Source organism: Chroicocephalus ridibundus, chromosome 21 (genome assembly GCF_963924245.1).
Source record: "Chroicocephalus ridibundus chromosome 21, bChrRid1.1, whole genome shotgun sequence".
Taxonomy (NCBI): Eukaryota; Metazoa; Chordata; class Aves; order Charadriiformes; family Laridae; genus Chroicocephalus; species Chroicocephalus ridibundus.
Window position 1 is genome coordinate 1494479 of NC_086304.1, and position 24541 is coordinate 1519019.

Sequence of the window (24541 nt, forward strand, 5' to 3'; positions counted from 1 at the left end):
AGCCGAGGTATGAAAACGCCTCTGAGAGGAGGGAGACTCCCTGCCCCTAGATTGACTCCTGCCCCGCAGCAGCGGGTGGTGCTCTGGGGTGGTTTTTTTATGAACCGTGGGGTCAGCGTGAGCGCAGGCTGCGGGCCCTGCCCCTGCCAAGAAGCGTGTTTGAGGAGTCACGCTGTTCCCGTTCCCCAGCTCAGCTGGGCTGCAGTGGGTGAGCCGCTCCCGTGATTCAGGGATGGGAGGCGGGACGAGCCGAACACTTGGCAGATGTAGGGCTGGAGGGGCTTTCCCTTTATTTGGTGGATTTTTAACTGGTTTGGGTTACGCAGAGAATGAGAGAACTGAGACAATCAGAATTCCACGGGGCTGGACTCCCAGGGGTCTGCAAAGGACTCCCAAGGGGTGCCCTGAGGGGTGCAGGCTGGGTGCCCGTCCTTGGGGGGGATCAGCCATCCCCAGCCCTCGTCAGCGGCAAGCCTGCTGCCAGCTCACCCATCCTGGCTTCTCCCTGCATCCCTCCCTGGGGCAGGGCTCCCTCCCTCCTACCCGGCCAACTGGTTTGTGAACCTCCACCAGGAGGAAGAGGAGGAGGGACAGGCTGGGCAGGACCAGCCACGCAGGGACCCAGGAGCAGGACGCAGGGCTGGGGTGCTGCTGCAGCGCTGGGAGATGGACAGTTTGGGGAAGCATCTTTTCCCCCCCCCTCTTGGAAACATCATTTTGGGGCTGGATGATGGCTTTGCGAGGGCGAAGCTATAAATCCTGGCAGCAGCGATTCCATGGGAATGTAACCCCCCCCGCCCCAAACCAGCCACAGAGCCACTCGGTGAAGGGCTTTATTGGGCAAAGCCAGCTCCAGCATGAGGTTCGCAACTCCCAGCCTGCCCCATCCCCGTGGAACAGGGCTCACTGGTCTTGCTCCGGGCCCTGTTCGCCCTCCTGCAGGAATCTCCCAGTGCAGAGGGTTTTACAGCTTGGCTCTATCAACTCTGGTACCCAGCAAAACCCCGGGTGCCCAGCAAAACCCCGCCGGGCCTGGGCAGGGAGCGGGGGCCCAGCCAGATCCGCCTGCACCCCTCCACCTCCAAGGCTGCCAAGGCAGGGCAGCGAGGAAGGCTCAAGCCCTCTGCACTGTGGGGTCCCGGCACCCCATCTCCCTGGGGTCTCCCTCACCCCCAGTACCGCAGTTTGGCTCCGTTGGCCTTGGAGCCGTCCTCGGGCTTTGGCGCTGCCACAGCAAGGAGGTTTTCGGGCTCCACGACGAACATGCTGTAGAGGTTCCAGACTAGCATGGCCAGGAGGGGCAGGAAGGTCATGCTGAAGCCGAAGGCGCGGAAGGAGCGTCCAATGGCGTATGACAGCCAGTAAATCAACCTGGAGAGGGCAGAGAGGTGCGGGCTCAGCGAGGGCAATGCCTTGGGGCTGGCACCCAGCTTCGCCCAGGGGTTCTGACCCCAGCGAGGGTTTGCCAGGCCGGGCTGATGAGGGATAGAGCAACCCTTCCCCTGTGCCAGCTTTCCTGGCTGTCGTTGGCCAGGTGAGGCACTGCCAGAGCAGGAGTTTCCACCAAGGCGTGGTGTTTGCCAGCGCTGACAGAGCCTGTCTGCACCCTGGGCACTGCCGCAGCCCAGGTAGCCACTTACCGGGAGATGGCAAAAAGCCCCGTGAGCAGGGGGATGAGCTTGAGGACCTCCTGTGGGAGGTAGGTGGCCAGCACAGCCATGTTGAAGAAGTAGAGGATGAAGAGATGGACGGACTGGGAGACGTAGGTGCGGTGGATCTCCACCTCCCGCTGCAGCTCCCCGAAGGCCTCCAATGCAGAGGAGCAGAGGCGGGAGATGCCGCTGACAATCATCCCTGGGGGGCAAAGAGAGGGGCTGAGCCCAGTGAAACTGCACTGGGGCCCGAGGGCTGGGCGTGGGGCGGGGACCAGAGAGAGATGCAAGGGAGTGGGAAGAGGGTAGGAAAAATCCTGCTGCTCCTGGTGGGAGCAATGGAGCTGCAAAGAGCTCAGCCCTGGCTCTGCTCCCCGCTCCCCACAGCCCCCGCTCCCCTCCCCCGGGACTAGTGCAGCCCACCGGTGGGGCGAAGGGCTTTGTACGCCAACCCCGCAGCTCACCCAGAACGATGGGGAAGGTGGCAAAGGCGGCGCAGCGCAGCGTGTAGACCAGGCGGGCGCTGACGGTGGGCAGCAGCGGCGCGTCAAAAGGCAGAAAGACGTAGGCCCCATAGATGAAGCAGGGGCAGAGGAGCAGGGCCCCCACCACGGAGGCCACGGCCTTTAGGTTGCCGGTGCCGCACTCTCTGGCGCACAGGCACCCCGGCTCCTCAGCCAGTGGCTTGGTCACTCGCCCCTCAAAGCCCAGCGGGTCCCTGTAGCGTGAGGGGCCGATGGGAAGGAAGACCTGCTTCTGGCGGAGGCCGTCGGGTCTGTTGCTGTGGGGGACGTGCCCCCCCTTGCCCTCCTCCTGAGGCCACGGGGTGGGTTGCTTCTTCTGCTTGCTGGGTCTCTGCTCAATGCACTGCGGGTCGATGGGCACAAAGACATGGGCCGCCATCACGGGCAGCCCGGGGGCTTCCTCGTCTTCGGCCTCAGCTGGGGGGCAGTTGAGAGCAGCCTCTTCTGGATCTTCGCGGCCCCCTTCGGGACTTGAGCGCCTCTTTGTCTCTGCAGGCTCTGGCTGGCTCGGGGCGCTGTGCTGGCTCCGGTCCCATGGCAGGGTGGCATCAGGGTCCCCTGGATGTTCACCTGGGGCCGGTGGCACCTTGTCCAGGGGGGTGGCCAGGGCAACCTTCCCTAGCTCCAGCAAAGCCACCTCCTCAGGAGGCAGGATGGGGTCAGCGGCAGCCATGAGAGCAGCCGGCTCAGTATCACTCGGGACGCAGCTGGGGACTGGCAAGAAACTCTCCTGTGTTTTGGGGTGTCGAGAGGGGACTGGGTTCCTGTCCCTTCCACTTCACCCTGTGCCAGGAGAAAGGAGACAGACGAAAAAACAGCAGAAATGAGAGGTTTGGGGTCACGCGCACAGCCCCAGTTACAAAGTGGGCTGCGAACTGGCAGCCGCCACCCCTGGAGTCCCCATCACCTGCCTGCCCTTCCACTAAAGCAGAGCCCAGTGTCCCCATGCTCTCATGCCCTGCCAGCGCACCCAGCGCATGGCAGTGGGATCGGGGCATGTGGCATCACACACGTGGGCACCATTGCCCAGAGCTGGGCGCCTGCTGAGCCCTGGCTGTGCCCCGGGAATCGCATCCCCACCTGGCCAAACATCCTGGGGCTTCTGGCGGGCACGAGCCCAGTGACTCTGGCGAGCTGGACACTGCCTGGCTGACACAACCGGCTGCACATGCAGCTCCGTCCCGTGCCGCCATCAGCCGAGCCCCGATACTCGGGCAGAGCCAGCCAGGCTGCATCTAGGATTCACAGCTAAATCCAGGGTGAGCCAGATTTGCTGCCTCTCGTGGCTGAGACTGATCTGGGGCAGGCACAGGAGGCTGCGGGGTGCCGCTTGCTATAGGGACGCAGGAGATCCAGGCAGAAATCTCCCATTTTTCCCTCTTAGCAGGGGACCCCTGTCTCTTAGCCCGCCTCAGGTGCTGCTGGCTGCAGGCATGGGAGCTTCCTGCAATGAAAATGTCTCTCGCTCTCCCTCCTGGGCACATTCATCCCTGCACCCCCAGAAAGTGCTCTGGCCTGGCCACAGCCATGGGGAAACTGAGGCAGAGCGGCGCAGGGCTTCACCTAAGGTCCATGCAAGGGAGCACGGTAAAAGCAGCTGCCTGTACCTTGCATACCTCCATGTCCCCACTCCCAGCCCCACTCCCCCCCTCATCACCCCCCAGGATGCGGGGGGAAGCTGGCACCGGACTCCCCTCGCTGTTGGACTTACTTGGAGAGAGGTGGGGGGCCATGGGCCTGGGGGGGGCCACGCAGCAGCGGCAGCCGTGCTGGGAGCCTGCGAAATGCTTCCTCAATCTGTGTGTAGACTTCAAACCTGTTTAACCAGCCCAAGGTGGGGCCGAGCCAAAGGGGCAGGCGCAGCCGCCTTGCCCGACGCGGGGCCGAGCCTGTGGTGGCCCCTCAAGCCCTCTGCCAGCTCCCCAGCCCACCCACGCCCGGGGATGTGTCCCTGCATGGGACAGCCACCATGGAGGGGTTGGCACAGGGCAGCGTGTCCCCCTTCCAGGGGGGTTCTGTGCCAGGAGGGCTGGCGGCAGGGCCTGGTGCAGGAGAAGCCCCAGTGCTTGTCAGCCATGGCGGAGACAGGCCAGGCCTGGATCTCCTGTGAAAGCCATGGCCATGCTGAGGAGGTGACACGCCAACGGGACCCCGGGGAGTCCCCGTCCCAGCACCGGGCCTCCGTGCTGCATGGCGGCGTGAAGGGAATCCCAGGGCTGGGGAGGGATTCCTGCCGCCACCCCAGCTCAGGGCCCTCACAAGGATGGAGTGTGACCCCCGTAACACCCCTCAGGGGCGGCCCTGAGGCGCCAAGGCAGGGGGACGCCTGCCCCACAGCCAGGCTCATGTCGCGGGACAGCTATAGGGAGGGCTCACAGCGGGAACAGCCCCCCTGAGGCCCAGCTCCCGGCAGAGCGACCACCATGGCCCAGCCGCCTGAGACCGCCGCCGCCATATCTGCCCGCCCCCGGCCTGGCGCAGCGAGAGGGCGAACTCTCGCGAGATGAGGCCGAGCTCTCGCGAGGTGAGGCCGGCCCCACCGCCGCCATGTTTGCCCGCCGCGGGCCGGTCTCGCGCGGAGTCTCGCGAGAGCGGCGCGGGGCAGGGGGCAGCCGCGCAGCCATGGCGGCCGAGCGGGGCCGGGGGCGGCGGCGGCGGCGGGGAGCGGCGGGGCGGCGCGGCCGCTGCTGAGAGGGCGGGCGGAGGCCGGGGGGGGTGTCTCGGCCGGGTGGGCCGGGCCTTGCCCTCGGCCGGGCGCCATGAGCCAAGGCGGCGGGGCTACCGGCGAGAGCGGCGAGCCGGAGGCCAAGGTGCTGCACACCAAGCGGCTGTACCGGTGAGGAGAGGGGCGTCCGGGGGGAGGAGGAGGGAGCCGGGGGGGAGATGGAGGGGGTCAGGGGAGAGGTGGGGAGCGGGGGAAGGGGATGAGGGGGTGCAGGGGAAAGTAGGGGGGCGAAAGGAGATGGGGCGGGGTCCGGAGGAGGTTGGGGGGGACCCAGGCGGAGGGGACTGAGGGGATTTAGGGAAGGTTGAAGGGAATGAGGTGGGGGAAGGAGTCAGGGAAGGTTTAGAGGGGCTGGGGAAGGAAATGGCGGCAGGGAGGGAAGGCTGGGGGTTTATCGGGGGTGAGGGGGGATTCAGGGGGCGTTGGAGGGAAACCTGGAGGGGGAAGGAATGCAGGGGAGACTGGGGGAACCGGGGGGGGGGCTTGGAGGGATGTTCAGGAAAGATGGGGGGGGAAGGAGGTGGTGGGATGTAGGGAAGACGGGGGGAAACAGGGGAAGGGGGTGGTGGAATTTAGGGAAGATTGAGGTGAAGAACATGAGGGGGAATCCAGAGGAAGCAGGGCAGTGCTAAGGGAAAGGAGAAGGGGGAAATTTAGGGAAGACTGGGAGGAAGGGGGTTGTGTGGGATCCAGGGGAGGTGAGGTGTACGTGGGGTGGGGGGTGGCACTGGTGAAAAAGGGGTACGGGGGGTGCAGGGGAGACAAGTCAAAACAAAGTGGGGGGAAAGGAACTGGGGGGGGATCCAGGGGAGATGAGAGAACACTGGAGAGATGGGGGGAAGAAGACAGGTGGGAGGGTAAGGAGGGGATCAGGGAAAGGGGGCATGGGGCACCCAGGGGGATGGGTCAGGACACGGGGGATGGAGGAAGGAGTTATGCGGGAATTGGGGGTTACGGGGGCTGATGGGGAGGGAGGTGTGGGGATGCAGTGGGATAAGGGCAAGATGTAGGGGTTACCCAGGGAGATGGGGGGCTGGAGAGGGGGTCCCTGGCGTTGACAGCAGACGGGGATTAAGTAGGAAAGGCTGGAGAAGAGGGTGCGATGAGCAGGAGCTTGAGCCAGGGCACTCCTGCTGTGCGGAGGGCAAGGCTGCTCTAGCTGCAGGTTTTACCAATGAAGCACTCCCTGGGACTCCACTCTCACTCACATCTCTGCACCGTGCATTGGAAATAGCATCAGAAGACAAGATTCAGGAAATAACGATGGCCTTGGTCAGCTCAGCCCAGCAGGGATGAGGTGCCACGCTGTCAGCGCTGGGGTGCCTGGCCTCTGCTTTGCTGATGACTTGTTTTGTGAGTGCGGCCCAGAAATTGTCCTCTTCTGTCTCAATTTCTCTATCAGTAAAGCAGATTCGTAGTGGAGTTTCAGCAGTGGCAATGTGGTTTTGAAGATGAGCAACATAATGAAGGCAAGAGATGGGCTCCATTTTCTTTTTGTCTTGCTGACTTGGTTGGTGACGTTGGCCATGTCCTTTCATCTCCTGGAACCTCGCTGCCCTCCTCTAAAACAGGGCAAGGCTTGCCTTCCTCTGAGAAATCTGGCAAGATCCTTGCCCAGAAGTCCAAAGCAGTAATAGCAGGTTTGAGTGGTAGTTACCGGAATTCGTTTGTTTCTGTGATGCGCTTCATACAAGCACGTTCCCGGTGCTTTGAAGTTGTATTAGGTGCATTTCTCTTTCTTATTGTAAGGTCAGTGGTAAGACACAATGGCTTGGATTACCCGAGGTGTGGGCTGCGTTGTCGTGCTGGAAGCGCCTGCAGGGCTGTGGTGCTCTGTATCTGCTGTCACATTGAGATACCCCATTTGATCTTAGGGGTGGCTTCCCACATCTGCGAGGAGTCGAGCTGGCGCAGCATAGCACCTTGCCCACTGCTACCTGAGGTGTGGTGGACAGGATTGGAGAGGATGTATGTGCTGCTGCTTGCAAAATAGAATGCATTTTGTTTAAACCACCTTCACCATGGTTTAAGATGTGTTTTACTTTGTGGTCACAGTGGACCAGCAATGTGTGTGCTTCTTGGCTCACCTGGCAAGCGGTACCTCATTATGCTGCTGGAGCTCACAAGTGAACGTCCCTTGACCAGACACTGGATTGGTCATCAAGGCAAGGAAGTGGTTTTTTTCTGTTTAAATTTTTATGGCAGAATAAGGTGTGTGGTTGCTTTATAGCATTTTTATGGCACAAAAAGAAAACCACACTCCTGTAGAAATGGCCCTTTTTTTATCTGGAAGTGAGTACTGGGATTTTAGTGCAGGATTTATAATGTCTGCAGTGCCCACAAATTTTCTTGCTATGTAGCTGGTAGCTCTCTTAGCAAGCTTTCTACCTTAACAGTCTCTTGTCAGTTCTGTTCTATTTCAGCCTGAAGTTCAGTTAGATGAAGCGGTAACTTCCTGTCCTCTGAGAAGCACGTTGTACTTTGTGTGGTGGCTGACTGTCTCTGGAAAGTTTCGGCCACCGGATTAAACAGTGCCTTTGAATCACAGGTGTTTGAATGTTCCAGTCGCAGCTATAAACTGCCCACATGGGATCAGCTTTGTGTCTGCTTGTGAGAGCAGCGCGAGTTGAGCTCAGGTCTCCACGGTTCTCGGCAAGTGTGCTGGCCATCGGAGTGTCCTTTTGGAGATGAGGTTGCCCATCACTGTTCATAGGGTGGTCTTTGATCTTTTCCATTTAAGTCTTCCTGGACTGGTAATCCCCAAGTTTCACCTCTGAATGTGGCAACTGGATTACCCTGGGTGCTGTTTTAAAACGTATGTTTTACTGTAGGGTGACCGGCTTTATTTTACAGATTTCTTTTCTGGATTCTGGGTAACCATTAGCTCATTGGCTTTGCGTTACTATTCTTGTCTGCCAGCCTTGTTCTGGGCAGTATTATTTGTGTACTGACACATGCCAGAATACAAATGAATGATTGCAGATCTTTTCCCTGAGAAACGTCTTACTCCTCAGAGACTGTGGCTCTCAGTGATCTATTAAATAAAGAAATAGAGGGCAAATAATTCTCCCTGCCGTCTTGCCCCATCCCAGAATGTTAGTTGCACAGAAGGAAAGTGATAGATCGGTGTCTGCGTGGCTGAAGAGGACTTCACCTTGGACCATTTCCACCCTGCTTGGCATGATGTGCTGTACTTGGTTCTTTTAATAGACTGGCATCTGATTTGCCTCCTCTGTGGTTCTGATGTGCTGTCTGAAAGCAACGTTTAGACCCAGCAGGTATAAAAATGGGGACTGGGACAAAATTTGGCCTCTTAACTGCTAAGTAAAATTCAGCCCGTGGTCTCAAGCCATCCGAGGCACAAATACCATATTGCCTTTTAATCAGAGCATGGTCTGTAGTGCCTCTGTTGATGTTTGCTAACATTTTTGAAGTGAGGTGGCTCCTGTACCTTTTTGTCCTCATCGTGTCCCCTTTCCTCACCACTGCGGACATGGGATCCTTGCAGGTCGTCACTGGCTGTCACAGATTCTTAACTCCTGCCTCTGCCTCCTCCAGCAGCACCATGGAGCTCTTGCGAAGAAGGCATTTTTGTGTGGGGTCTGCCTTCTGCCTTACGGCTCAGGAACCTGCATCCTAAAACATAAACCTTGCTGCTTTCGAGTCACCAACCCTGGTTTTTTTTAATGAACCCATAAAAAGTAGCAGAAGCAACCAGTGTCTTCATGTGCCCGTCCCTGACTGTTGTAGGAAACAGGGCGGTATGGGAGATGCCCTCTGGGATGTCTCCCACCCTGTGCTCGAGGGGAAGGTGGGATACCCTCCAGTGTCCCTGCTCTGATCGTCCCTGGAAGGAAACTTTTCTGTACTTCACATTTGGCAGGCGTTTGAGTCCTGGCGCATGTGCGTAGGCTTTCCTTAACTGCTTGATCCCATTTCTTACCCACTGATACTGTTGGCAGCCAAATAGCTGTCTGTTTGCGTGCAGCTGGGTTAATGGTGCTGGGTTAACAGTTGGACTTGATGATCTTAAAGGTCTCCTCCAACCATAACGATTCTATGAACTTGGGAAGGGGGTTCTGGCCGCTGCTTTTTGAGTAATTCCTGTTATTTCACAGGTGTTGTGCTGCACAGTGTCAAGATGCATTTCTGTCACTGCTGAACTCAGGAGGGCTCTTAGATGAGGTTTTATGACCTGTTTTTTTCCAGATATAAAAAAATAGAGGCTTGTTTGGCATGTGAGCTACCGAGCAGTGGGAGAACCTGGACCGCCTGCCCATAAAAGAATCTGAATTGAATAAGTGGCAGGAGAAGGAATCAGTGTTGAGCTTTTGAATATAGTTAACTTGCACATGAGGATTTGGACACACGTGTTCACACCTGCATGTGTGACATCCCGCCCTTAGGGTTGACCGTGTCCTTGGATGCAGGTGTCCACTGCTTGTAGTCACCGTGAAATCATTTCTCACCTTGAGGTGTCAGTGACATGTGAGCTTCTATCAGACACACAGCGGCTGCCGAGCACAGTGAATGCATTTTTACAGCTATTTTGAAGATGTAGAGACTGCCTATTTTGGGACCAGAGGATCATAGTTTTCCTATACTTCTCTCTGGGAATCAAATGAATCAGCAGTTCCCCTTTCTTCTGGTCGCCCTTCTGCGTAGGAAACAAATCAGTTCCCTGTGAGCCACGCTGTTCGTTTCCTGCTGAGGGTCTTTGAGGGATACAGTGACAAGAGATTAATCACCGGTTGCAGTAAGGATGTGTTTATTGCCTGCCGCTTTGTGGAGATCTATTCTGGGGAAACTAAATGTCTATGTGGGGCTTCTTGGCCCTCCCTGTCCATCCCTCCTCCACCAATATGTTGTGAGCTTGGATGAATGCTTCATACACACTGCCTTGTACCTGTAAACCAAAAAGCATTTTACTCGCTTGCTTTATGTGCTCTTGAGGGTATTAGGTTGTTAGAGTTTGCGAAGGACCTTCGGGCCACGGGAGAAAGTCGCTAGGGGGCAGAAGTGGCTGCGGGTGTCAAGGTTAGTTGCAGACGCTTGTGTGTGATTCTTACTCTATTCTTGGTTTTCTTCATGATTATTTAGGAAGAAGTTGGTTGAACACTGTGGTGTTTTGATCTCCCAAGCCATTGTGCAAGACAGTCCTATACCCTACGCTTCTCTTCTGTCAGGTTCTGTGATTTACTGGAAATAAAGGAGATTTCCAGTTACCCTTGAATGAAAGGCTTCCCGTGACGTAGCGTGAGATGGGACGCTTTCTCTTTGAGCTCCTGAATATTCTGGGGTTTTTTTCAGGGAGGTTCCTTTTGGTGTGGTGGGTTTGTGAAAGCAGATTTGCATTGTTAGCAAGGAGCTGCTGTGTGAAACTGTCAGTTACTTCACAGTAATATCTGTAGTTTTCAAGGAAGTGGTGGTGGTTTCAGCCTGCCTCCTTAGCGTACGGTTTTGCATGCCTTTGCTTGCGAGTGCCATGCGAGTGCCCTGTGTTCAATCTGGCGACCGTTTGTGCATGTGCGGGAAAAGACGGTTCGGTCCTCGCGTTGTGCCGCGAGCGTGGTGAGGGGGTTTGCGTTCTGCAGACGATGGAGATTTCGGGGAAGGGGGAGCAGGCTGGGAGCAGCATCGCGCTGTTCTGCTACGCAGAAGTTTGCTCTGATCAAGTGTCCCATTCTGTGTTTACAATGCGTCTTCCTTGTCTTCAGCTTCTTGTTCAAACGGCTCTCGTGCGCGGGAGGCTCAGCAGTGGGAGCAGCGAAGGTATTGGAGCAAACGGGGAGTGACGGGTAGACAGATGTGAAGTTGGGAGGGAGAACAAGTACCTGTGGAGTTTGATAGCTAGTGGCTGGGGATGGTTTGGAGGACAGATTTCTTAGAGGAACATGTCGAGTTAACAGCTGGGGAAAGTTAATTTCAGGAGTCAGTTTATTGAGCTCAAATACAGGCTTAACAAAGGCAGAAGTTTAGAGATGATCTCTCTTGGTAGGAAGGGTTTAATGCAGCTGGTCGATTTTTCTTTATCAAACTGTCCATGAGATATCGATGAGGGTGCTTCCTGTAAGCACTAATGCTTCTGTAAGTCCCTGGTTTTATTTCACTGCAACGTTTTAGTCTGATTTGTTCACAAGCACAAACTTTCAAGTGCTTGGTTTTGCACAGAGTGGTGTTCCTCCTCCAGGAGGAGAGTCTTGGGCAGTGATTCGGTATTTTTTTGCATGGCTCAGAGGTTTGGAGGGGTTGCTTAGTCTGTCTTTTAGCTGGCTTTTGGGGGAAAAATCTCGTAACAGAGTTCGTATTTTAGGCTGGGTTTGAGTGTCTCTGTTACCTATTGTTGAGAAATCTTTAAGGGCTTTAATCAATGAATCACTGTAATGAAGTTTTGGCAAATGAATGATGTGAGTTGCCTTCTTTCATAGGCAAGTATGTAAGGAAACGAGTTGGTGGAGGTTTGACTCTTACGCTGTCGATACAGTTAGAAATCAGTCCATTTTTTAATTCGTAGAGCTTAAGATTCGTAGAGCTTACGCCCAAATTAATTTGGGTGTATGTATAGCGTGATTTAATTGCTGAGGTTAAAAGTTGCTGACATGTCCACCGACACTTCTGACTTTGCCACTGTAGAAATAATTGACGTTTTTGACGAGACGGGCGGTGGTAACTGGTGATTAAACAACTGTTTTGCAGCAAAATCATTACAGTGTACGTAACTGCTTTTCACTTATTTCCATAAGCTTTTTAAAATAGAGGGCAGAAAGGAAATCAATTAATATGGCGTGGTGGTATAGCGCGGCTTGCTAATAATGGAGTTAACTAGGCTGGTACGGTTCTGTGCAGACATCCCAGATCTCACGGAATGATCCCAGATAACCTGCTCTTCTGAAACTCTTCTTGCTGTGTTACCTTGCAGAGCAGTGGTAGAGGCCGTTCATCGTTTGGATCTCATCCTTGGCAATAAGGCAGCGTATCAAGAAGTGTTCAAGCCGGAGAACATCAGCTTGAGGAACAAGTAAGTTGGGCAGGCCCTTAGTTGTTTTAGATTTAGATTAGGTTTAGGAAGAAACTCTTTGCTGTGAGGGCGGTGAGCCCCTGGCCCAGGTTGCCCAGAGAAGCTGTGGCAGCCCCATCCCTGGAGGGGTTCAAGGCCAGGTCGGATGGGGCTTGGAGCAACCTTTAAAAAACTGTGTGGTGAAGAAACTTCTTACATGTGTGTGAAATCTTTTATCAGGTTTAGAGGGTGCCTGGCAGGGATGATTTTCTTACTAATTTTTTAAGCTGTCGAGACAATTCTTGATATTACTGTGCAATTTAGAAAGTTACTGATGGCTGGCTGAGCCAAGGTAACTGGTTAGGTGTATGGCTTTTCCAGATGCTCTTGTGTGGGAGTGACACAAGCTGTACTGTCACCAGATGGCCTAGCTCGTCCATCATAATGAATTCAGATTTTCCTCTTCCATGCTTATGTAGTGGCAGCTGTATTTGTAGCTGCTGTAGCTAAATGTGAATTCTCTGCTGTCTGTCGCAGGCTGCGGGAGCTGTGTGTGAAGCTGATGTTCTTGCATCCAGTGGATTACGGAAGAAAAGCAGAAGAACTGCTCTGGAGAAAAGTTTACTATGAAGTTATCCAGCTCATTAAAACAAATAAAAAGGCAGGTATCTGTGGCTCTGGCATGAGAAAGTCTCTGGCTGTGCAATGGGTGAGACCAAGTTAAAAGCTTCATTTGCTTGGAGAAGTTGTGGTCTGAACACAGGGCGGGAAGCCAGGCGCTCCTGAATTTTAATTGTGGAGCTGCCATACACTTTTTGTCTAGCTGTGGGCAGGTAAGCTTTAATGATCTGCTGAGAGTGCTGCCGTTGCAGAGGATATTTCAACATAATTTGCTTAATTTGTGTTTTCCCGTCTTCAATAGACATACAGCTGCGTGTAGAACAGTGGTCTTAAGAGGCTTTTTCCGTGCTGATTGTTTTTGCTGGACTTGATTCCTGGAAAATACTCACAGCATTCACACTTGTATTTTCTAATGCCGTGAACTCTCTCCTGGTGATCTGGTTGTGTGAATGTATTTAAGGTGTTCTAACCAGACACCTTGATTTTATTTATTTGTTGTAGCAGCAAGTGTTCCTCCTTCTTGATGTTGACCCTTAGTCAATACCACTTGGGTACAACATTGTTGAGCAAGAGGAGGTACAGAACTGCAAAACCAGTTACAGCTGAGCTCCCCACTATCTGGCTTCGTACTTGGTATAACTTGGGTGGGCAGCCTGAAATGTTATCCAGACTGCATTAACATATTCTCATTTTTCTTCCCTCCAGCACATTCACAGCCGTAGCACTCTGGAGTGCGCGTACCGGACTCACTTAGTTGCTGGCATAGGATTTTACCAGCACCTTCTCCTCTACATCCAGTCTCACTATCAGCTGGAGCTGCAGTGCTGTATTGACTGGACGCACGTAACAGACCCTCTCATAGGTTAGTGCTTGGCGTGTTGGTCTCATGGGCAAGGCCCAAATCCCCGAACAGGTGGCTTCCCCTTGTGCTAGTCCATCTTTGTTCCGGCATTCAAGGGATTATCTTTTTTTTTTTTTTCCTGATTAGCTGTTTAGAACAGACTGTCTGTCCTGCTTTCTTTTCCATGGCACTGTGTTGTTGTATGGTTTTTTGTTTGTTGTTTTTTTTTTTTTTTAAATACTAAAGTGGGGAAGAAAGAAGGGTTTCTAACAGGAAGAAAAAGCTGTTAGAAAGTTCTTTAGTATGTGTTTGGTGATGGCAGATTTTTATGGAAAATTGAAGAGCACTTTTGGCTGTACAGGATGTTTTTAAAAGCTTAATTAAAGCAGACAAATGGGCTATTGGGGGAATAGGCTCTTGAAATCAACAGATTTTTGTCAGGACATCCTATTCACTAGGTGTAAGATATTGTTCCTCTTCTTGGTGCCCCTTCTGTCTGTGCTCCCTTCACGTGCTTCCTAGTTGTACTGTGTGTAGCTTTGAAACTGCCGTTGACTCTTGGATTGAGAACATGAGGAAGCTGCTGTAACACAGTAAGGTATGTTAGCTGTCTCGCGTAACTGCCTCCCTGTGCCCATAGATGCAGGGTAATTTGAGGTATCTCACCTATTAGGGAGGAAAGAATAAGAGTGTTCACAGCTTGAAACAGCTCAAGGCTGCACGTGCGTTCACATCCTCGATTACCTTGTAATAGTTTGTTCACATTTGCTCGTGGATTGTGCTCAGTGGCCTCAAGCCACGTGTTTCTGTTTGGATGGGTCCAGGTGAGAAATGGAACCTCTGTATGTTTTGTGACCTGTATTAGCAAGGGTTTAATTGACATTCTTAAAGCTGGCGGGTTGGGGGACAGCAGAAACAGGCATAGAAGAAGTTAGTGTGTCTGGAGCAATAGAATGTTTTAGTTGCTGGTATCCTATTCTTAGTTCTGGGAGATGATTGTATCATGATTGGCTTTGAGATGACTGTTTAAAAGGCAGATGTCCCTGGCAACTGTTGCTTTGAGAAATGTGTCTCAGTACCGCAGAATTAATAAATTCTCAAAATGCACATTCCAGATGGGTTTGTACCCTGTGGTGCGTGATTGCATTTGGAAGGCTCCCCTTATTCAGGTTTCTTAATGTCTTTAGGCTCTTTAATTAAAAGGATGCAGCAGGTCAGTATGTAACTGGATAACAGAGATGTAACCTTGCATATCAGGAAAAGATCTGGGCGCAACTTGGTGGTTATAATTGGGAGCAAGAGGATTTAAAGCAAAAAAGAAAGGGAGGGTAGGTCCGGTCCACAGATTTGAAGGCCAGAATTTGTATAATGTAACTCATGCAGTGCCTGTTAGCAAGTGGGAACTGTTCCTCACTGGTCGCTTAAGAGTGGAAGTGAAATCTGGAGGCTTTTAAACTAAGCCAGGAGGGAAGCGGCTCGGACAGCAGGCTGAACGGGTCTTAAAGATCTTCCTTGGGAATTTTCTCTTCCAGAAGGTGGGAGCCCTTGGCAACAGGGAGACCGAACCTAGACTGAATCCAGGGTACTGGTCTGCCCAGTGGCAGTAAATGCCCTCTGGAGAGGAAGCGCGGACGCGGCAGCCTTTGCTTCCCGATCTCTGGCTGAGCCACGACCCGCTGGCCCGGGAGAAAGTGCTGATGGGGAGGTGGGAAGCACAGTCGTGCCAGCAGCAGCCCCTCCCGGGAGCTGAGTCATGTTTGATGGCATAAGTTAGTTCAGGTCATCTGGCTGCAGCCTTCCCCTGTTGCTTTCGACACTTTCCACTGTCTGAAGTGCTTTTTTCTTTTTTTTTTTTTTTTTTTTTTTTTTAAAGTTCAGTATAGAATAGAATAGACTATTTCAGTTAGAAGGGACCTCCAACAATCATCTAGTCCAACTGCCCAACCAATTCAGGGCTGGCCAAAAGTTAAAGCATGTTATTAAGGGCATTGTCCAAATGCCTCTTAAACGCTGACAGCCTTGGGGCATCGACCACCTCTCTAGGAAGCCTGTTCCAGTGTTTGACCCACCCTCTTGGGAAAGAAATGCTTCCTCGTGACCAGTCTAAACCTCCCTTGACGCAGCTTTGAACCATTCCCAGGCAGCCTATCACTGGATCCCAGGGAGAAGAGATCAGTCCTTTTCTCCCCACGTCGCCTTCTCAGGAACTTGCAGGGAGCGGTGAGGTCGCCCCTCAGCCTCCTTTTTTCCAGACTAGGCAAGGCCAAAGTCCTCAGCTGCTCCTCACGGGACATTCCTTCCAGCCCTTTCACCAGCTTGTTGCCCTCCTCTGGACGAAGGCAGTTCTTCCTAACTGACGGCAGCCGCCCTGCCTACAGCACAGATTTGCTGTCCTCATTTTGCCTTGTTTTCCTTCTCTTCCTCCCTTTTTGGTCGGCCAGCCCTAAATCTAGATCTCAGTCTTGAGACAATGAGTCTGTTTCCATCTTCGGTGTCGGGGAGGGTATGTCTGCATCGTACGCTACTGGCAGGTGCGAGTGTGCTCAGACTTTGTTCTGGCTTCCAGGGATTTGCTCCGGCTCCCATCCGAAGGCCTCATTAGCCATGCTAACAAAATCAGCCTCTCAACAGGCCTTATGAGCTTGTGCTCAATGCTGCGTTAACACGATCACATGGCGTGTAGACAGGAATTGGCCTTTGTCCCCTTGTCTGAGTGCAAATGGAGCCAGCTCTCGGTGGCATACCTTGTAGGCAAAGTCTGAGTGACAGTCACTTCAGTGACTTTGACATGCACTGCCCCGACCAGCAGGGAACTGAAGAGGGAGTGGGTGAACATCAGTGTCTCCATGTATTCTCTACATTTATTTTCCGCATTTTGACAATGAGAGCGAAGCGGTGCTGGTCAGATGCCACAGACGGCAGCCAACAGTGTGGTGTGACCTTGTGGTCTTTGTTTTCATCCGGTGAAATGTTGGGTGTCTCGGGCAGAGGCATGAGCTGCTCCTCTGTCTTTCCAGCCGCCTGTACCCAACGGTGTATGTGATTTCGTATTTCTCGTGTAGGCTGCAAGAAACCTGTGTCTGCATCGGAGAAGGAGATGGAGTGGGCACAGATGGCATGTCACAGATGTCTGGTTTATCTGGGAGATCTAGGTAAGGACAGCGTCGTCTTTCAGGGCAGCCTTTAATACATCAAAAAGTTGGTGCCTGTACAGTGCTGAGTCCGTCGTCGTTAGTCACCAGCTGTAGTTATTTGCAGACACTTGTTTCCCTCTGACACGTTTGTGTAAGCTGAAATCCTTGTGGATAACCGAACCGCTACAAACTGCAGAAGCTTTGTTTTTGGACAAGTAGGTGAGGATTTTGCTATTGCTAAACAGCTGTATCCGTGGCTGTGTACGAATGGAAGCCCTTGCCTTTATTTACGTTGTTTGGCCAGCGTGAAGGAAACGCAGAGTGGGCTGACTTCTCACTTCAGACTGGCTCTAAGGTTGCCTTACGGAGCCACCGTCATCAGCACAAGTGTGACTGAAAATCAGATTTATTAAGCAGTGTTGTGAATCAATCCGGAGTGGTAGGCCGCTGCAAAGCCCCGGGTTCTTTGTCATTGTGTCTGGCTGCATGTCATCCTTTTTATAGCAGATGTGTCTATCCCACAGTCACGACCTCCTGAAGTGTGTGGTAAGTGTGTCAGCTTCTTGCTTGATTGTGAACATGTGGGAGCGAAGGCAGTGAGAAAACATGTAACTGTGTGAAAAACAGCTATTTGAAGTGTGGCACGGGTAAATGTGCTTGACACGCAGCAGCCTTCAAGCTCTTGAAAGCTGTTTGGCATTTTATCGTTGCACATGAATCAGCCTAAAAATGGCATTGCAAATAAATGTCTTATGGGGGTAGTAAGAATGACTTACTTGACTGGTGGGAGAGAAATGCGCTTGCCTCTTCACAGTGCTTTCACCTAAGGTTTCCAAAACTGCTGTCAAAAAATAATATAATAAATTAGTAAAGTCCAGTCTGACCACAGCCAGGTATTTTTTTTTATATATATATATATCTATATACACATGTCAGCTGACATGCTTTAGATTTCACACTCTGCTGTAGTAGAATATAGCCTGTTTGAGGTACCGGGAAATGGAGCACAACTCTGAGTTATTTCCAGGATAAATGAATCGGCACTTAACACTTGGAGCACAAGAACATCTTCCTTTTGCTTACGTGCTGCCGCAAGTGTCGAGGGATATCCCCTTTGCTTGAAGTGGCAGGGGTTGTGATGTGCGGAATAGCGCGGTTAAAATAAAAGCCCTTCAGACGGGCCTGGCAAACCCTGTACGTTCCTGTGTTTTGCCAAGAGCGGTTCTTTGATGGATTTGTTGACTTGGCCAGTATTTCTCGTTTTGTGGTATTGTTAATCTGTAGGGAAGCTGTGCGTCTCTGCAGGAGGGAAGAGAAGACGCTGCCTTCTGGTTTGTGATGGGCAACGTGTGGTTTTCTTTCAGCTCGCTATCAGAATGAACTGGCAGGTGTGGACACAGAGCTGCTGGCTGAGCGGTTTTACTATCAAGCCCTTTCTGTTGCACCACAAATTGGTGAGTGAGTTACCGTGAATTTTCAGTTGTTACAATCGTGTTACCGCAACCTCAAAACAATACCGTGTGATACTGCGCTGGTCAGGTTTGTATCCTGCTGCTGGGAGAGGAGTGGTTTTATCCTCTGGTCAAAATTACTTCCTTTTTTGAGAATCTCTCTCTTGCTGGCAAGCCAAAGAGAGGAGTTAACAGCAAAGGTGCCCTTCCCGAATGACCTCAACTTTTACCCATCTGATAAGCTCTCAGCAGTTCAGGCTTCCATGAATGTGGTAACGTTGTGCTTGTCTGGTGAAGGGAAGATCCAGCTGTCCGTTGCCAGAAGCGGAGCATTATTGGTCACCTCCCTCTTTTTACCCCTGCAAAAAAATCTCACATGCTGCTTTCTCCTTCAGGTGCGACTACCTTATGAAAACACGCCCTGGCGAGAGTCGAGGGCCTGTCTTAGCTTAAGAAGTGTTTGTACTGTCTTTGCGGAGTTCTCACTGAGTTGTTTGACGGGCTGATCCCAAACACCAATAAACAACAAAAAATTATGTACCCCAGTGGGCTGGAATAGAGCTCTTAAATGCTGATAAGATGACGTCTGTGTCAAGAGGAATACAGAGTCAAGGCTGTGGCATTATTCATACAGAGGAGGCGCATTGTTTGCTCTGCTTTCTTATGTAGATAACTGGCAGGAAGGTGGGGAGGGTCTAAAAGCACTATAAAACAGGGAAAAAAAAGCTGGGTGGTGAAGGGATCGAGTAGCTCAGACTCTGTGCTGCAGCTCTACTACTCTTTGTGTCTCCTGGCTTCCCTCCTGTGTGGAAATGTAGTGAGAGGGGAAGGATCTGCTTTCTGGCAGGGCTGTTGGAGAGTTGTGAGTTAATTGTGTTGCCCCTCTCTCATGGCAGGCATGCCCTTTAACCAGCTGGGGACGCTGGCAGGGAGCAAGTACTACAACGTGGAAGCTACCTACTGCTACTTACGCTGGTGAGTGTCTGTGGGGATTGTGGCTTCCTGCACAGAGAACCAGTGCGCTGTGGTTGCTGGTGCCACGCTCTTTTCTCCTTTACTTTGGACTTGTGACTGTTTTCAGCAGACGAGTTCCAGGGGAGGGGGAAGAGAGATGGGTTTATTTCACCCTTGAGCAGGACTGGTAATGAGAGCGAGCCTCGGTCAAACCAAACCGTCGTGCTGGTCGCTAAAATACATGTGCAGGGCTGCGCTTGGAGGGCAGGGTTTCACCTGAGACCCTGTGCCTGTGCTACAGAGCCGGGTTTGAAGGGGAGCGGAGGTGCTGAGTGAGGCACCCCGCACAGTGAGGTGGGTGGAATTCAGTTATCGGAACGTGGCCTTAAGGCACATATTTGAAAAGGTGTGTAAACGTTGCAGATGGAGCTGTGGTACAGCTTGAAGTGGGGTTTGCAGACATCAGTGGGAGTTAAGTAGCCCAGCGTGTTCAAACAAAAGCATTAGGTACCTGTCTTCATACTTAGAAAACTGAATAACTTTCTAGTGAATTAAAGCCATAAAATGTGAGCAACCTTGTGGCAAAGTAACTTTTGATGTGGTGTATTTTGGTACCTCAGTATCCAGTCTGAAGTGTCCTTTGAAGGTGCCTATGGGAACCTGAAGCGGCTGTATGACAAAGCAGCCAAAATGTATCACCAGCTGAAGAAATGCGAAACCAGGAAGTTGTCTCCAAGCAAGAAACGGTAAGAGGGAAGAGAAAAGGAGAGGGGTGCAGGCTGGGGGTTTGCAGTGCCACCAGCGTCATCCTCTGGGTTGAGAGTAGTGTCTTTCTGGGAAGTGGGAACTGGTAGATGGCTGATCCGAGTCAGTGACTGTTCCCAGAATTTTGAGAGCCCCAATCTAGGTCCCATTCTCGATCTCTCGGGTGATAATTTCAGGAGATAAGCTAAATGCTGGCTAGGTGCGGAGTTTGAGCTCAGAGATTTTCTCACTCTCCCCTGGAGCTGGTGACTGTTCTTGAGGGTTGAGGCGTATTGGTGGAAGTTAGAAGTGTATACCCTGTCTTTTTTTCTCCAGTTTCACCGGAATGTAGTTTTCAGTTGAGACCCGCTTTACCTATTAATAACGCTCTCTTAGTCTAGTCCCTCTCTGTGACGGTGGTACCTGCTTTACAGTGTTTTCTTCTCAATCTTTTTAGAGGCAAAGACATTAAGAGGTTGCTGGTGAGCTTTATGTACCTGCAGAGTCTTTTGCAGCCAAAGAGCAGGTAAGGTTACGGCAGATATATCTTCTATTGATAACTCACAGTAGCAGGCATTCAGAATTGGAAGAGACTGTTCCCTGTAGAATAACGGTGCCTGTGCTGAGGCTTTCTGCTAAAAGGTCCAAGACTTTAGTCTTCTAACCTTGCAGGGAGAGTGAAAAAGATTATCTTCCAAGGGAGGCTGAAATACCAAAAGGTTAAATACAACTCTGTATTTATGTAAAAGGGTTAAATACAGCCCTTTAAATACAAAGGGTTAAATGCAACTCTGGCTAAATCAAGCCAGTAGCTGAGTGAATGTTGAATTCCTGAGCCTCACGGCTCATCTCTGTGCTATACTGTGCCTTTGGTGTTTTCTTGCCGTGCTCACTCATCAAATGCTTTTTCCTGGCAAGCACTGGATTTAGGCTGATGGGACAGTCACTGTCTGTACGTGTGCGGGGCTGTTCACCGCATTTGGAAACGCGTAACCAAATACCTCGTTCAAAGAAACAGATAGCGTAACCTGGGCATGCTTTGCACAGCTGTGTGATTTTTTTTTTTTTTTTTTTTTTTTTTCCTTGGCTTTTCTCTGTCTCTGCCGGGAGGTTTTCAGATGGTTGTAAATGAACCTCTTACTCCTTAAAACTGAGCAGGTGTTCCAAAGGGCTTGTACACAGGCTGCAGTAAAACTCATCATGGAATAGTTTAGGTTGGAAGGGACCTTCTAGAGGTCCAGTCCTCTCCCAAAGTAAGGTCCACTGTGAAGGTAGATTCAAATGAGTTGGATCAGGTTGCTCCGAGCCTCATCCAGCTGAGTTTTGAATGTATTTAAGGACAGAGATTCCACACCTCTCTGGTCCCCCTTCCAGTGTTTGACCGCCTTCACTGTGGAATTTTTTTTTTTTTTTCCTTCCATCTAGTCTCATTTTCCTTTTCTGCGGCTTGTACCCATCACTTCCCTTCCTTTTGCTGTGCACCATTGAGAAGTCTTCCTCAGTGTCCTGTAACCACCTATTCGGCACCTGAAACCAGGAGATTATACCCGCCAAGCCTTCTCTCTCTCAGGCTGGACAAACTCGATTCTCTTTGCCTCTTCTCATACATCACATTCTCTGTTCCCCTTGACAGGTCCTCTGCTGGAGTAAGTCCAGTTTGTCAGTGCCTTTTTGTTTGGTTGGGTTTTGTTGTTTTTTCATACTGGGGACCCCAAGACTGGATGCAGTACTCCAGATGCCATCTTGCGAGTGCCGAATAGAGAGGGATAATCATTTTCCTCAGCCTGCCGGCTGTGCCCTTGCTAATGCAGCCCAGTATGGGATCAGCTTTCAAATACTGACTTACGCCGGAGTGGAACTTCAAGACTCACTTAATATCTGCTTAACACATATTTAGTGCATAAGAAAATTGGAAATTACTTCAATTTCCCAAGCATGTTGCCCCCTGAAAAGGATTTGCTGGATGTTTTGCAGACGGGTTTATTTTCTAACCAGGAGACTCCCATAGCCCGTTATATTGAATACTGTGGGTGCTTCCTCTGAGGTAGCTAATAGCTCCAGAGGATTTTAGAATATTCTTACAGGGCTGCAAGTTAGAGCCAGGGGAGGAGGAAAATTTGAGTCCGCAGTTCGTGTGCTGCAATGTCATCCTTTAACTGAGCAGCGGATCCAAAACTTTTGCTGCCGTTAGCATGGAAGCGCCCTGTATATCTTAGTGACTATTGCCAGAGCTCCCAGGGAAGTCGTCATATATTTTTTTTTTTTTGGTGACCCATCTGTTTGCAGTGAGGTGCTCTCGTTATCGTTTGTCTTCAATTTAGCAGCTTTGGAGAGGAAAACATAATCTGATTCATCTCACTTGCTTCCCGTAGCTGTTGTTCCCTGCAGTATATTCACTGGTGCTTCATCCTGTCTAGTGCTAAAGAATCGCCTAACTGCCAGTTTTGGTTCAGTTTCCATGCAGACATTGCCAGGAGCTTGAGTCTTGAATAATAATTCGTGTTTATTTTTGCCTCTTGTTAAGTTCTCTGGATTCTGAGCTGACATCTCTCTGCCAGTCTGTGCTGGAGGATTTCAACCTGTGCTTGTTCTACCTGCCCTCTCCTCCTAATCTGAGCTCAACTAGTGAAGATGAAGAAGAGTATGAGAGTGGCTACTCCTTCCTTCCCGATCTCCTGATCTTTCGCATGGTGATCATCTGCCTTATGAGTGTTCACAGCCTCAAGAGGGCAGGTAAGCAGTGCTTTATTCAGAAATTTAGTAATTAGCATTCAGCAGTCCAGTTAGGCTGAAGATGTTGTCTCAACTGGCATACGTGTTTTGGGCTAGTGGTCAGTCTCCTCCAGCTCATTACACTGTCTTGTTGCAGGTTCAAAGCAGTACAGCGCAGCCATCGCTTTCACGCTGGCCCTCTTCTCTCACCTGATAAATCACGTCAATATTCGCCTCCAAGCAGAGCTGGAAGAAGGGGAAAATCCAGTCCCAGCCTTTCAGAGCGATGGCACAGGTAAGAGAACTGAGGCAGTTGCCTGCTTATAGGGCTGGCTTTTACTTTTCTTTCCTAGATCTCCTGGGCATGGGTTTTGGAGTGTAGTGTCTGAGTGGTGCTAATTAGAGACATCTTGGTCTTTGATTGGCGGGCTGAAATCCCCAAAGATGGGTAATCTGCCTCCACTTAGACGTTCTCTGTGAGTATCAGAATCATCACAGGATGAAAATGTTGCTTTCCTTGTTGTAAGGAGTTATCTTTCTGTATCTCTTGGCAGCTCATTCGTCATCTGTTTACCGCAATCTGTGCTCTTTATTTTCTGTCTCTCTGTTTGCTGTTATTTACTGGACTCTTTTCTCCTCCACTGAGGGGATGATCTCAGGTGAAACACCTGGGCAGGGCAGTGTCTAAGGGAGACAGGCTCTGCTCAGCACACCTCACCTCTGCTCAGACAAAACCACATCTTTAGTTTCTGGGGGATCCTGTTGAGCAGAGAATCTTTCCCCGGCAAACAGTCAATTTGTAATATTTCACAGAACGCAAGACTAGGGTTTTCCTGGTCAAAAGCAACAGTGAATGGGTTTTGAAGCTGTCGGGGTGACATAGTGCTGCTGGAAAGGCTGTGAGCATGTTGGTCAAGGAAGGGATTAGGTCAACGCAGCCCAGTCACAGGGTGGAGTGGCTGGTTTAATCAAGCTGAGTGGCACGTGTCCTCACCCTGCTTGGTGTGGTGGAGAAAGCTGGGGAAAAGATTCAAGATTCAACTGTATTTTATGCTGGTCTAGCGGCATTCAGCACTGAGGCTGCCTGATAACGGAGCAGCACAGCTTGGGCAGTAGGAATCCAGGTTTCCTAAGTCGTTCTGGGCTCCTTTTAGAAAGTGAGTCATTCTTCTGGGGTTGCCATTGCTTGTTCTCTGGTTGAAGACACTAATAGAAGTGATGGCTGAAATTTGCACTACTGGTTCCCCAGGCTCAGGGCTGGCAAGCAGTTTGTGTGACGCATCGGGACTTTCTTAACTTGTGGTCTCATTTTAAATGCCGGCAGATGACCAGGAGCCACGGGAGCCATTGAACTCGATCGAGAAGGAAGCCGACGCTGACTTGGCCAATCATCAGCCCAGCGAGGAACAGCGTAAGAATGACTGCAAGAAAAGCAAGAAATACTCCCGCCTCTCCTGTTTGCGCCGCCGCCGCCACCCCCAGAAGGTGGATGAGAGCGACCTGAGCGAGGGCTTTGACTCTGACTCCAGCCAGGGCTCCATAAAGGGCAGCGATGGCTCAGAAAGTGGCTCAGAGAAGAGTGACGAGGAAGCAGAAGCTGCTTTTGATGTGGAGACGGACTCTGACATGAACAGCCAAGAATCTCGGTCCGACTTAGAGGACATGGAGGATGAGCCGGGTGAGGAGGGAGGTGGCCGAGGCAAAAGTGGGCCCAAAGAGGCCTTAAAAAACTGTGTGGATGGCAGTGGGCTTGGGGACTCCAACAGCCCAAGCATCTCTAAAATTGAGGCTCCGGATCCCGGAGTCAATGGGCCGACTTCCCTGAGCACTAATGACGCGAGCATAGCCAGTAATCTCCAGGCCATGTCCACCCAGCTGTTTCAGACCAAACGCTGCTTTCGCTTGGCTCCCACTTTCAGCAACATCCTTCTGAAACCGAACAGTGACCCGCCTGTCTTGAAGGATGGACTAGAAAGCAAGCCATGTGTCAATGGGGATCTGGAGAAGCCCAGCTTGGCAGAGCAAGGTAAGCATCAGCAACCTCTCTCAAAAGCTCTGTGTAGAAAACTGTGAGCTGTAGCAGTCCGTTCGCTAAAATCCACCTCTTCTCATGGTGCAAGTTCTCCTTCAGCCAGGTTTGGAGGAGCAGGTTGCCCAAGTACCTGGTAGTTCTTGGGTTGGGTGTT

At 51.5% G+C, this 24541-nt stretch overlaps 2 protein-coding genes across 2 annotated transcripts in view; one reads left to right on the forward strand and one right to left on the reverse strand.

The window, feature by feature from the left end:
- Positions 1-36: 36 nt before the first annotated feature.
- On the reverse strand, positions 37-4624 carry TMEM79 (transmembrane protein 79). The gene is made up of 4 exons (XM_063357285.1): positions 3888-4624; positions 2117-2959; positions 1641-1854; positions 37-1371 (listed from the first exon to the last, which is right to left on the reverse strand). Exons 2-4 carry the CDS (start codon positions 2847-2849, stop codon positions 1167-1169), a joined length of 1152 nt encoding a protein of 383 aa, XP_063213355.1. The 5' UTR covers positions 2850-2959; positions 3888-4624; the 3' UTR covers positions 37-1166.
- Positions 4625-4877: 253 nt separating this feature from the next.
- Positions 4878-24541, forward strand: part of SMG5 (SMG5 nonsense mediated mRNA decay factor) — a 32876-nt gene continuing 13212 nt past the window's right edge. The window contains exons 1-12 of the mRNA XM_063357048.1: positions 4878-5012; positions 11821-11919; positions 12436-12559; positions 13225-13381; positions 16423-16512; positions 17859-17948; positions 18842-18920; positions 19520-19645; positions 20101-20169; positions 22168-22376; positions 22513-22650; positions 23680-24381. Of these exons, the coding sequence (XP_063213118.1) occupies positions 4936-5012; positions 11821-11919; positions 12436-12559; positions 13225-13381; positions 16423-16512; positions 17859-17948; positions 18842-18920; positions 19520-19645; positions 20101-20169; positions 22168-22376; positions 22513-22650; positions 23680-24381 (1960 nt within the window). The 5' untranslated portion in view covers positions 4878-4935. The remainder of the gene's footprint in view (positions 5013-11820; positions 11920-12435; positions 12560-13224; positions 13382-16422; positions 16513-17858; positions 17949-18841; positions 18921-19519; positions 19646-20100; positions 20170-22167; positions 22377-22512; positions 22651-23679; positions 24382-24541) is intronic.